We start from the raw sequence: 13427 nt of genomic DNA on the forward strand, positions 1-13427 counted from the left end.
AACCCACGCCTGCACCCGTAAAGTAACAGTGCACACTGGGGACATAACACAACTAGGAAATCCCGGCCGCCTCTGGTGCATAGCGTGAGTCTGCCGTCCAGCACCATCCGGATATCGGTATCCCAAACTAGAGGGGGATTTGGCTGGTGGATCTGCTCCCGGCTTTGCTTCGCAGGATCTTCGCCCATGGTGGCAGTAATAGCGGGAACACTCTTCGCTCCTCTCACAAACTACATGCCTCTCTCTCCTACTCGTGTCTCCCGCACGGCCACACCCAAAGGAGGGGACATTAATAGGGTCCCCTGGGTCACTCCTGATTGGCCGGATGTTCCCATTGTCTCCACCCTTTCGTCATATTGGGCGGTTACTCCTCCCACTGCGCAGACCTGCATGTGGTGCGCTTTCCTGCGCGGTACTGTAACTCTTCCCCTGCCATGCTTCTTCACTGCAGGCCTCTGAGAAGTAGCTGCTAAGCGGATCATGTCACTTGCTAGTCTAGACATGCATCCACGCCACTCCATTGCACTAGGGCCACAACTGCACCTTTCTTCACTGAAACCAGCTGCCCCTCCTTGCTTGGCAAGAGTAATATCCCGCTGTCGGTCGTACGGCCGATATTTCTCTTCCTTGCTACACACGTGCAATTTTCTTCCTCCATCCTGGCTCAGGGACTAGCCCCACTGCCTCTCTCGGCATGGTCGACTACGATCCCCACAGCAACTATAAAGGATAAATCTCCCGCTGTCAAATGCATGGTCAACACCCATCCATATAGCATGCACATACACCAGGCCCCTGGAACCTCTCTTCCCGTGCCCCCGGCCTCCATCTTCACTGTCCACACTAGGACCTCTGGCGTCCTCTTCTCTGTCCTCCCTGGGACCCCTGACACCATCTTCACTGCCCACCCTGGGACTTCTTTCTGTTAAGCAGTTGCAGCACTCATACACCTTGACACTTTTTCCCCTTGCTCTCCATTTTCTGAAGGCAGAGTACATCTCATAGTTCATGTGAAAAGCCCTTATTAAATTGCAAGTTTTCTTGGAACATCTGCGTTGCCACAAGCATCCTTCCATATGGGCTTCCAACTTCATCCCACTCTCCCTGCCTCCCGCAGCTGCAGTCTCACACCCGGCCTGGCGTTTGAACATCAGTTCTGGGCACAAAAATTTACTTTTTGGACTTTTCCTTTTGCCGTTGCCAGGGGCAACTGGCCCAGTAACTAATGGCAAAACCCCGGACGAGCCCCCAAATGTAGTAGGTTTTCCAGGCATTGAGTCTGAGGTGGGTCTGCCATTGTTACCGATTACCTCTCCAGCCCATGTGAGCGGTGGCCCCAGGTGTGAGAACTGAGTCAATGACAATTCTGGCATCTTTGGTTTGTTGTTTTATTGTATTTAGGGGATGGGAGAAGGGAATGATTCGGATACTCCTTAGGCTCAACTAGGTACAATTTTGGGACTCTTCTAACAAAAATGCTTGTTAGCTCTGTCTTGATGCCATCCGATGCCAGCCAACGCTTCCTGGCGCTTGAATATACTTTAATGCTGAAAACAGTGCTGGAACCTCGACTTTAGTCCAGAAGATCCAGGACTGAAGAATACTTGACACTGCTTTGCTTAAAAGTCACTAAACAGCTCCCTCCAGCCTTGCGCTAGCTTGAGGTAGCTCTTTGTAAATTCCAATACTGCTGCAACTCTCAACTGATGCACTCTCACTGTGCACTGAATCTTCGGGGCCCAAACTGCAGGCGCCTCCTTTAACTCTTCAGGGTCCTCAACCTAGGTACCCCCTCTATTACTTCAGGGCCCTCTAACCAGGTACCCCCTTTACAGCTAGCTGACACTTGGATCCCAGAACCTTCTCCGGAGTCGTCCCCCACTGACACTAGGCAGACCCCCAGGGGCATTCCTCAGTACTCACGACCTGTGTAGGTTTTACTGGGGCTGGACCCCTCTTTCTCTCCACTGGTTCTTTGCACACCGGATCCTCTTCAGCTCAACTCAGCAGCACCCTCTGGATTCTTAGGCAGCACCCAGAGACATCCGCTTTCTCTAACAGGAGGAGAGACATTTGTAGGGTGCTACAGGTGAAAATAGTTGATATATAATGGTGAGTCCCAAGCATTGAAGATTGGAGCATAAATGGGGAACCGTCAAAACTTGTACAGGTGATCAAATAGGAAAGAATCCCCACACCAACGAAGTGGATAATGAATGCGCTCACCAGAGGATATGGACCCAAGTACCATATAGCAAATGGGTCAATCAAGCTTGAAGTTATCCATGTATCTCCTAAGGGATGGCTGTTCCAAAGGATGTTTTCAAAAGGTGGCGGTATACTCTTTGACAGATGGCTATATCTCCCAGTGTAGTATCCATATGTGGAAGTAGGCCAGACAACACAAACATAGTGTAATACTGCTTATAAAAAAATGTATTAAAAATGGATCAAAACAACTTACAAACATCCATGTAAACCAGCATATAAGGGTAGGAATGGTGGCGGATGACAGATAACATAGCCCTTCAAAGACCCCGAGCACATGTGCCCTTTGCATTTATACAGTCACCCAGCATGCACCAATGCACTTTCATCTACCAATCACCAGGGCTGTAACAATGCCTGTGCCCTCATTTGCCAGGTTCCCACTGCCTCCTCCCACTGTCCAATATGCCTCCCTATTGGACTAGAGTGAAACACTTCAGACAAACTGAGCTGCACCTGAGCACCACGAGCAGACCCTACCAATGGATCCAGCTCTCTGGTAGGCAGAGATCAATATACATTTACCTGGCAATCTCTCTGGTAAGCAAAAAGACCCAAAACTATACTCTTTCTTCTAGCACCTACCTAGGAGGCTGCTACATGAGATTACAGCATGTACTTGGTCTGAGAGAGAGAGAGAGATGAAGCATTGTGGTATCAGTAAGCTGTATACAGTATAAGGCTATAGAGCATGCCTGGTCAGATATAAGAAGCAGTATTGGGTCAGTAAACAGAATATAAGGCTACAGTGTACCTGTTCAGGTCAGGCCAGGCAGAGGAGGAGGCAGCAGTGCTGGACCAGTAAACAGGATATAGGGTTACAGTGTACCTGGTCAGACAGAGGAGGAGGAAGCAGTGCTGGACCAGTAAACATAATATAGGGCAGCCAACACTAAATGGCGGCCCGCGGTCCATTGACGGACCGCACGATGCTTCCGCCCGGACCGCGAGGCCGCTACCTGTAATCAGTTATTGGTTTGCTGGGACCGCGGGTGTCCCAGCAACCAGTGACGTGCTGTGTGTGCGCCACGCCCCCCTCCTTCACCTTATTCGGCTCCCGGCTCACTCCGGTGTCCTGTCGGGCCGCGAGTAGGGGCGTGAAGTCACACGCGCGCCCCGCCCCCTGCTCCTGACTGCAGCTCCCTCTCAGCCGGGCGTGACATTATGTGCATGCCCCGCCCCCCTGCTGCCTGCAGCTCCTGGCTCAGCTCCTGGCTCCAGGTATGTGGAGCACATTTTAAGGGGAGAAAGCAATGTAGTCCCCAATTTAATAGCTGCACTTGTTAAAGCTTATGAGAGGTTTATAAAAGTGCAGACTGATGGGCATATTTTGTTGTGCTCATTAGAGTGCCCCATGACAAAAAAAAAAAATGTGCCCATCAGAGTGCCCCCTAACATAAAATGTGCCCATCAGCGTGCCCCTTATTTTATGCTAAGCGACACGCTGATGGGCATATTTTATGTTAAGGAGCACACTGATGGGCACATTTTATGTTAAGGGGCTCTAATGGGCATATTTTATGTTAAGGGGCACTCTAATGGGCATATTTTATGTTGAGAGCAACGCTGATTTACACGTTTTTGTTTTGCCCATCAGTGTGCCCCATAACATAAAATGTGCCCATCAGAGTGCCCAATAACATAAAATGTGCCCATCAGAGTGGCCCATAACATAAAATGTGCCCATCATAGTGCCCCATAACATAAAATGTGCCCATCAGCATGACCCTTAACATAAAATCTGCCCATCCGCTTGTCCCTTATTTTATGTTAAGGGTCATGCTGATAGGCAAATTTGATGCTAAGGGTCACGCTGATGGGCATATTTTATGTGAAGGGTCACGCTGGTGGACACATTTTGCTCTGCCCATCAGAGTGCCCCTAACATAAAATGTGCCCATCAGCTTGCCCCTTATTTTATGTTAAGGGTCACGCTGATGGGCACATTTTATGTTAAGGGTCACACTGATGAGCACATTTTATGTTAAGGGCCACTCTAATTGGGCATATTTTATGTTAGGGGGCACTCTAATGGGCATATTTTATGTTATGAGCAATGCTGATGGACACGTTTTGTTTTGCGCATCTTTCTGAGTCATAGCACAGACTTCAGATTCGGACCTCGGCCCAAAGAAAATTTTAGCGACCGGACCTCCTTGAATTTTAATTCATTAACCCTGATATAGGGTTACAATGTACCTGGTCAGACAGAGGAGGAGGAAACAGTGCTGGACCAGGTTCAGACAGAGAAAGAGGAAGCAGGGTGGTATCAGTAGGCTGTGCATGATATAAGGTTATAGAATGTGCCTGGTCAGACAGAAGAGGAGGAAGCGGTGATGGACCAGTAAACAGAACCCAAGGTTACAGAATATAAAGTTAGCTACCAATAAGGTTACAGTGTTTGGCCAGGCAGAGGAATTACATTTTTGAGCAGCAAAAAACAAGCCCGAAGTTCTCATTAAAAGGTGAATTTAGTATATTATTATATCTATAACATACTGATTGCACTCACATACAGCTAAATTATTTTAGGGGCCCCCCGAGACCTGAACATTTTTTCAAGGATTCCTCAGCAGTAAAAAAAAAACAGTTGGGAAAGGTTGATATACCATTTAAGAATTAGATCCAAGTGTACTCAGATTGTCCAGCAGAGGGCACATTTGTATAGCCTGAGAGAATGTGGCCTTTACAATGGACTGAGTTATAGCAGCATATTATAAATGTATTACTGTATACTTATTATTATTGTGCAGAGATATTACGCAGCGAGCATTTAGATCATCGGACATCACCTTCTCCCCTGAAAGAGTTTGCAATATAATGTCTCTACTGCAGTTGTGCAGACCCAGATTAGGGATAAATAGTGTAACCAAAAACAATTTCCCAACTTCTCACACATGAAATCCTGCAAATGCCACTGAGTAAGATGCAACAAAAAAAATATAACCTGAAATATTCAATTTAAAAACATAAATGCATCTGCAAGTCTTATATCCTGTGACTCTTAAAGCATTCAAACCAAAATAAAAAATGTAGTATATGCAGTTTACCAGCAGTGGCAGCATTCGTTTTCCTTTTTGGGGCTTTACTGTCACCTGCTAAGCCCATCTAAGGCCTCTTGCATATTGCAGTTTAAAAAAAGCTCAGTACAGTTTTTTTTTTCTGAGCTAAAGTACTGAGCTAAAGTACAGCCCATTTATTGTAATGTGCCAATGCACACAGGCACGTAAATGAGCGCTGTGCATTCTTCAGTAAGAACAAAATAGAAAAATCTGTATTTTTGGACAGTAATTTACACCTAATGTGTGCAAATGTGCGCAAATATGCGCGATTGCGAACAAATGAACGCATACGAACATACTGTGGATCTGAAAAATGCTAATTTGCATATTTTACAAGAAGGCAAGAATACATTTGCGCGAAAAGACGCAAATTTGTGCAAGCGTATATGCGCGAAAATGCATGCATTTCAATAAGACAAATACGCCTGAAATTTACGGCTGAAAAAGGAGATGCTCAAACAGGAGTATCGTGTGAAAGAGGCCTAAATCTTGCTAGTGCATCTAACACTACCCTCCACCCACGCTGACAATGCTGCTGTCCAGAGGTGTCTCCGTTGCTTCTCCATCCAGAATGGAGACACCCTAATGCCCATTTCACACAGGTGGCCCGTTCAGATCCGCCTGTCTGTTTTTTTTGGCGGATCTGAATGGTCCCCCCATGCATCCCTATGGGGCATCGGATGTCAGCGGAGACATGAAGAAAAGGGAGGCCCGGAGCAGGAGCGGAGTGATAGCATAGGGCCAGCATGACTAAGTGGACAGGGGAGTTAGGGGTTATGTCAGGAACAAAAAGTTAGCAGTGGTAATGGGGGGAGCCTAGGCTGTTTAGCTAGCTAAGGGGGAGGTGGGGCTGGCAGGCAGGAAGAGGTGGGATCTGCTGGGGGGGCGCCAAAATCCCCTCACTCGGCAGCAGAAGCGTCCAGGGTGAGGTTGTGTCCCCCTTGCCTCCCTCCCTCCGTGTCTGGGGCCCTCCGGCTGTCTGCCTCCGCAGTGCCTGGCTGTCCGGCCCTTCCACTGGGCTGCTATCGGGCTGTCTCTCCCCCCCCCCCCTTCATATTCCCTCCGGTCTGCGGCGCTGGGCTGCGCTGCCAGTCTCCCCTCTCCTCTCCTCTCCTCTCACTCCTTCCCCCACGTGCAGGCTCTGTTCTGTGCGAGGGCTGCGGTGACTCGGTCTTCCACTCCCCCGCCCCCCCCCGGCTATCCCGGCGCCCGCTCTTCAGACGCTCGGGCAGCTCCCTCCTGTTAGGAGCAGTGGTGTACGCTGACTCCAGCCCCTCCCCCCCACCTCGCGGGCTCTACCCGCGCCAGCACTCCCTCCACGTGTGGGGCTCCCGGGCTTCCCAGCGTGCGGCTGTGCACTCGCCCCCCCCCCCGGCCTCCCTCCCGGCCGGCCAGCTTCAACCTCCGTTTGCTTCAGTCCCTGTGCGGCGGGGCAGGCGGTCCGCCCCCCCCCCTTGCAGGCTCACCGCCCGGCTGCACGGCTCCGCTCCCTCCTGCTGTGTCCCTCTGCCATACAGACGGCCCCCGCAGCTTCGCCCCCCCCCCCATCTGCTTTCGGCTGGCCTACTCATCTGCCTGCCTGCTGTCCCCTGCTTCCTACCTCTTGAATGGCCGAGCTGGAGGGATTACTCTCCCGCCTCCGCACTGCGGCCGCGGTGCATGGGGCGGCCTGGGTCCAGGCTCAGGTCGCGTCGGTCCTGGGCGAACAGAGCCCGGCCGAGGCGGCGGGGGGGCGGGACTCCACTCGCGCTCGGAGGACCAGGCCTCCGGAGCGTTTCTCCCCGGACTCCCCCCCCCCCGTGCTGTAAAATCACTTAGGAGCCCCAACAGGGACCCTCCAGGCCCGCCGGCCAAGCGGGCCACTGCTTCGGCCGGCGGCGCGGCTGGGAGGAATCCTCAGCTGCAGCGGAGCTCGAGGGGTGGGAGGGGCAGGCGTGCCTCAGTTTCCCCTCCCCCTCCCCCTGAGCGGCAGTCGGGCAGGAATGCGGACTCCTCCCCTGAGGTTATTGGCGTTGGGGAGGAGTCTCGGCGGGGGAGGAGCAGTGATGCGGCTGCCGGGCCCTCCGGTGCCTTGGCCGGCAGCCCCCATAGGTTCCAGAGACCCTCTAGGCCCAGGGCTTCAGATCGGCGGGGAGGCACGGGTCGTGCCACAGCGGGCGCTCCAGGCTCGGGGCGTGCTGCCGGAACATCAGCTGGAGGCGGGACCGGTGTGCGTGGAGCCGAAGGACGACGGCACGGTTCGCGGGCATCCGGGGGTAGGCCCCCCGCACGGCCCTCCGATGAGGCTTCCCCACCTGCGATGGATCGGTCAGAAGGCGAGCTGTCGGTTTCGGACGAGGAGGCGACTGTGAGCGGCCAAGCTGAGAGGGCTTCCGGAGCAGCGGCTGGCGGGACCACCCCTGGGCAGCCCGGTGAGTGTGAGAATTCCGTGTCTGTTTGTGATTCTTTACGCGAACTGTTGGGTTTAGGTGGGGGCGGCGCGTTGGGGTCGCGGTTGCCTGCTAGGGGGGGGGTTAGCTGCCCAGTTGGCAGGTGGTACGCCTGCCGCTGTGGGGCCGGAGGGGGCGTTGGTTTCCTTGCTGTCGGGTCTGCGGGAGCTGGTCGGGCGATTCGACACGCAGGGGGGTGCTAGCCCCTCGCCTGTGGCGGCCTTGGTCCCGCCCGCTTCTGGGGGGGTGACGGCGGGGCTTGCGCCAGCGCCTTGGGCTCTGGGGGCGGTTGGTGTGCAGGCCGCGGCGGTTGAGCCGTCACCTGCGGCCGCTTCCCCTTCGGTAGGGGACGCCGCTGGGGGGTCAGAAAAGGGGGCTGTAGTTGGGGACGGTGCTAAGAAGGGGGACACGGTCCGATTGGACGACTCGGCGAGGTGCGAAGTCTACGTCTGCTTCGAGGGACCTTTGGGTGCGCATCTGAAGGCGGAGGTCCGGGAGAAGATTGTCAAAGGTGAGTACGTGGAAATCTTTACTCTTTTGCCGCTGGAGAAATTTAACTTGGATAGGCTCAAGCCGGAGGAGAACAAGAAGGAGGATGAGGAGAAGCGGCGGTATAGGTTAATCCCCCGCACTTTCGCTAACTGGTTGCAGGCGTTCGCGATTCTGGCTAGTGTGATTGGGGAAAAGAACCCCGAACATTGTTCGGCGCTCTTCTGTTACTTGGATGCTATTGGTGAGGCTTACAGGGTGTATGGGGGTACGGCGTGGCTGCGGTATGATGAACAGTTCCGTCAGCGGAAGGCCATTCGGCAGTCGCTGCGTTGGGACCACAAAGACATTAGCCTCTGGATGCGGCCTATGTCGTCGGCACGGGCCCCCAGCAGTTTTTTCCAGGGGGGGCCGGCGGTCCTTCTTCCCCTGGGCAGTCGGTCACAAAGCGGCGGGGTTGCTGTTGGCAATTCAACGAGGGTTCCTGTAAGTTCGGGGGGTCCTGTCGCTACAAGCACGAATGCTCGGGTTGTGGGGGTGCCCATCCGTTGTCCCGCTGTTTCAAACGGGGTAAGGGCCGCTCCGGGGAGCCTGGTCAAAAAAGGGACGACGCCTGTGATATTGGAAAAGATGCTACCTTTTCTAAGTAGATACCCGGATAGGGCAGCGGCCCAACTTTTAGAGGCCGGTTTTTCGGAGGGTTTTCGTATTCCCTGCTCCATGACTACCATTCCCCCTCATGCGTGGAATTTGCGGTCCGCACTGCAGCATACTGCGGTGGTGTCCGACAAGCTGGCGAAGGAGGTGGCGTTGGGTCGGATGGGTGGCCCCTTTCCCGATCCTCCATTGCCGAATTTGGTGGTTTCTCCGCTGGGGGTGGTGCCCAAAAAGGAGGTCAATAAGTTTCGTCTCATTCACCATCTCTCTTTCCCGAAGGGGGGGTCGGTGAATGATGCGATTGATTCGGCAGCCTGCGCAGTGGCTTATACGCCTTTCGATGCGGCGGTGTTTTGGGTTCGGCGCTACGGGCGGGGGGCGCTCATGGCAAAGGCGGATATTGAAGCCGCCTTTAGGCTGCTTCCGGTTCACCCTGATAGTTTTCATCTGTTGGGTTGCCGGTGGCGGGGGGCTTATTATGTAGACCGTTGCCTCCCTATGGGTTGTTCCATTTCTTGCGTGTTGTTTGAGAAGTTCAGCTCTTTTGTGGAGTGGGTGGTTCGGGATGTGTCCGGGACGAATTCCCTCATTCATTATTTGGATGATTTCCTTTGCGTGGGTCCGCCTTCCTCCAACGTGTGTGCCGTGCTTCTTGCTACGTTGCAGCACGTTGCGGTGCAGTTTGGGATCCCGCTGGCGCCGGAAAAAACGGAGGGCCCAACCACGATGCTGAGCTTCTTGGGCATTGTGGTAGATTCCGACGCTATGGAATGTCGCTTGCCGGAGGACAAGCTTTCGGCTCTCAAGTCGGAGATTCGGGCTGTCTTAGGCCTTCACAAGATCCAACTTCGCTGCTTGCAGTCGTTGCTGGGCAAGCTGAACTTTGCATGCCGGATTTTGCCGATGGGTCGGGTTTTTTGTAGGCGGCTGTCGGCGGCCACGGCGGGAGTAACATCGCCCGCGCACTTTATCCGCCTCAACAGGGACCATAGGGAGGACCTGAGGCTGTGGCACAGTTTCTTGGTCGACTACAATGGGAGGGCTTTGTGGATGGCTGGGCCGGTCAGCAATTTTGACCTGGAGCTGTACACGGACGCGGCGGGTTCCACTGGGTATGGGGCTTTCTATCGGGGGCGGTGGAGCGCGGCGCCTTGGCCTGCGTCATGGTCGGAGGCTAGTCTCCTTCGGAACATGGTACTTTTGGAACTGTTTCCGGTGGTGCTCGCCATGGAGATTTGGGGGGACGCATTCCGGGATTTGAGGATTCGTCTGCACTGCGATAACATGGCAGTGGTGCAGGTGATTAACCGCTCCTCGGCTTCCTCGCAGCCGGTGGTTCGGCTGCTGCGGCAATTGGTGTTGCGTTGTCTTAAATTGAACATTTTTCTTTATGCTGTGCACATTCCGGGGGTGGTCAACACGGTGGCTGACGCCTTGTCTCGCTTTCAGTGGGAACGGTTTCGGGAGCTGGCGCCAGAGGCGGAGCAACAAGGGGTCCCGTGTCCCGATTGGCTGTGGAAGATTGCCTTGGGGTCCTCGCCGGCTGGATTCAACGGTCTGTGAGTGAGGCTACGTGGTCAGCATATTCCAAAGTGTGGCTCGAGTGGTGGGAGGTGCTGCGTTTGGCGGAGCTGGACAGCGGGGATCCGGAGGTTCGGTGGGTGGTTCTTTACTTTCTGGCGCGACAGTTTGAGAAGGGTGGGTCGGCGTCTGCCGTGGCTCGCAAGTTGGCCGGCCTGGCCTTCTTGTTTAAGTTGCAAGGTAGTCACGATTTTACAAAGGACTTCGTTGTTCGGCAAGCTCTGAAGGGGTATGGGCGGGCCCATCGCCGTAAGGACGGTAGGCGCCCTGTATCCTTTCCCCTCCTGCTGGATGTTTCCGCCGCGTTGGGGGCGCTGTGTTTTTCTGATTATGAAGTCCTCCTTTTTCGGGCAGCGTTCTGCCTGGCGTTTTTTGGGGCCTTTCGGATTGGGGAATTGGTGAGCCCCTCTAAGGGAGTGTCGGGGGGCCTGTTGGCGCAGGATGTATCCTGCCGGGGGGAGGAGGTTCACATTTTGCTCCGTCGGTCAAAAACGGATCAGTTGGGTAGGGGCGTGCGGGTCCGTTTGTTTGCAATGCCGGCATCGCCTTTGTGCCCTGTTAGCGCTGCGCGTGCTTTTTTGGCCGTACGGCCACAGGTGGGGGGCTCGTTGTTGGTGCATGCGGATGGGGCTTCCTTGTCCCGATATCAGTTCATCGGGGTGTTCCGTAAGTGTTTGCGTGTCCTGGGTTTGGATGTGAAATGCTATGCCTCACACTCCTTCCGCATTGGGGCGGCCACGGAGGCCGCCCGATGGGGGTTGGATGAGGATGCGGTGAAGCGCATTGGAAGGTGGGATTCGAAGAGGTTTTCCTTGTATGTTCGTCCTCATCTGTTGTGATTGTCGTTGGGGATTTGTTATGTGCGTCTGTGTTCGTACGTGGAACCTGCGAGGGGTTTGCTGTTATTTTGCCTTTTGTTTTGTTTCTTTCAGGTGAACCGTGCCTCGTCTGGATATTGGGACACTCCTATGTGTTTTGGGGTGCCAGGCGAGCAGATGTCCGTCCCGGTGGTAGACAGCTAGGTTTTACCAGAGAGGAAGCCTGCGTCCGCTGGCTGGGGGTGCCGGGTATGATATGGAGCAGAGTGGTGCCGGAGGTTTATAAATTTGCTCGGTGGGACAGGCATCCGGATGTGCTGGTGCTTCATGTGGGGGGTAATGATCTGGCGGTTAGGTCCATGCGGGAACTTATACGGGACATAAAAGTGGATTTCCTGCGTCTCCGTGTGTCCTTCCCGGACCTGATCATCGTCTGGTCTGACATAGTCGCCCGTACTTCCTGGCGTTTGGCCAGGTCGGTGGAGCGTGTCAACAGGGCCCGCATTAAGGTTAACAAGGCGGTGGGAAAATTTGTATGTCGCAATGGGGGCGTGGTCGTTCGGCACCTGGAGTTGGAGGTTGAGACCTGGAGGTACTTGCGGGGCGATGGGGTGCACCTAAATGCCGTGGGGACTGACTTGTGGGCTCTGGGGTTGCAGGACGGTATTCAGAGGGCATTGGGGGTGTGGAGGGGCACTCAAGGGTAAGGCTTCACCCTTGGCGTGCGGTGGCGTCTTTTTGTTGGTCTTTGCTGGCAGGTGCAAGAACCTTTAAGGCAAGATAATGGTTCGGGACCCACTGGTGGTAGGTTCCCTCTGGTGCGTTCCAGTTGAGGTCAGTGACTGGAAGGAAACATGGGTACACTGCGGGTAGAGTGTTGTCTCAGAGCTGGAGTTTTGCGGCTGGAGGCCTATTATGTTTAAGTGGGCCCGCAGTGTAGTATTTATCTGAACATTAAAATGGGGGGGCCTCAAAGACCAACAAAAGCTTTAACTGTTTTTGACGTTTCTGTTTTAAGGAATGGTTTTTTCCTTTATGTTAATTTATGTTAATTTAATTTGAAATTGGTTAATAAAAGGGCTGCTATGGCCAATTTTATTCCACTTACGGTGTCGTCTCGATTATTGGGATAAGGTAAAGGGAAAAGGGTGCAAGCGGGTGGTGGGTTGGCCGTTTCAGCCAGGTTTGATAAGGACATCTGTTCTACGCTAGTCAAGGGAGGCCCGGAGCAGGAGCGGAGTGATAGCATAGGGCCAGCATGACTAAGTGGACAGGGGAGTTAGGGGTTAAGTCAGGAACAAAAAGTTAGCAGTGGTAATGGGGGGAGCCTAGGCTGTTTAGCTAGCTCAGGGGGAGGTGGGGCTGGCAGGCAGGAAGAGGTGGGATCTGCTGGGGGGGCGCCAAAATCCCCTCACTCGGCAGCAGAAACGTCCCTCCCTCCCGCCCTACTGTTTAACCTCTTATTTGTTGGATCCTAGGTGGGGGGTTTTGTTCTTTTTATTTGTTTTTGTTTTTTACAGGTTTGCATGGGATGTCGTGGCAGCTGTGGCGTCTTTTTGTTGGTCTTTGCTGGCAGGTGCAAGAACCTTTAAGGCAAGATAATGGTTCGGGACCCACTGGTGGTAGGTTCCCTCTGGTGCGTTCCAGTTGAGGTCAGTGACTGGAAGGAAACATGGGTACACTGCGGGTAGAGTGTTGTCTCAGAGCTGGAGTTTTGCGGCTGGAGGCCTATTATGTTTAAGTGGGCCCGCAGTGTAGTATTTATCTGAACATTAAAATGGGGGGGCCTCAAAGACCAACAAAAGCTTTAACTGTTTTTGACGTTTCTGTTTTAAGGAATGTTTTTTTCCTTTATGTTAATTTATGTTAATTTAATTTGAAATTGGTTAATAAAAGGGCTGCTATGGCCAATTTTATTCCACTTACGGTGTCGTCTCGATTATTGGGATAAGGTAAAGGGAAAAGGGTGCAAGCGGGTGGTGGGTTGGCCGTTTCAGCCAGGTTTGATAAGGACATCTGTTCTACGCTAGTCAAGAAGAAAGATCCGCGCTTAGGATAAGCTATCTATAAAATAGTGCGTAAAATTTCTATAAATAAAACACTAATGGCTGCTGCCCACTCCA

The 13427-nt window shown here is 53.4% G+C and overlaps 1 protein-coding gene and 1 pseudogene across 2 annotated transcripts; both read left to right on the forward strand.

Annotated features, from left to right (window-relative positions):
* The first annotated feature begins 7629 nt into the window (after positions 1-7629).
* On the forward strand, positions 7630-8898 carry LOC309552820 (annotated as a pseudogene). The gene is made up of 2 exons: positions 7630-7741; positions 8106-8898. The product of its transcript is annotated as an uncharacterized misc_RNA (transcript).
* Positions 8899-11019: 2121 nt separating this feature from the next.
* On the forward strand, positions 11020-12011 carry LOC309552822 (uncharacterized protein; the record flags this gene model as incomplete). Its single annotated transcript, XM_082253732.1, has 2 exons — positions 11020-11152; positions 11419-12011. The coding sequence occupies 2 exons, from the start codon at positions 11020-11022 to the stop codon at positions 12009-12011; spliced, it is 726 nt and encodes a 241-aa protein (XP_082109858.1).
* Positions 12012-13427: the final 1416 nt, after the last annotated feature.

The sequence above is a fragment of the Pelophylax lessonae genome (assembly GCF_965119305.1).
Source record: "Pelophylax lessonae genome assembly, chromosome: 4".
Lineage (NCBI taxonomy): Eukaryota > Metazoa > Chordata > Amphibia > Anura > Ranidae > Pelophylax > Pelophylax lessonae.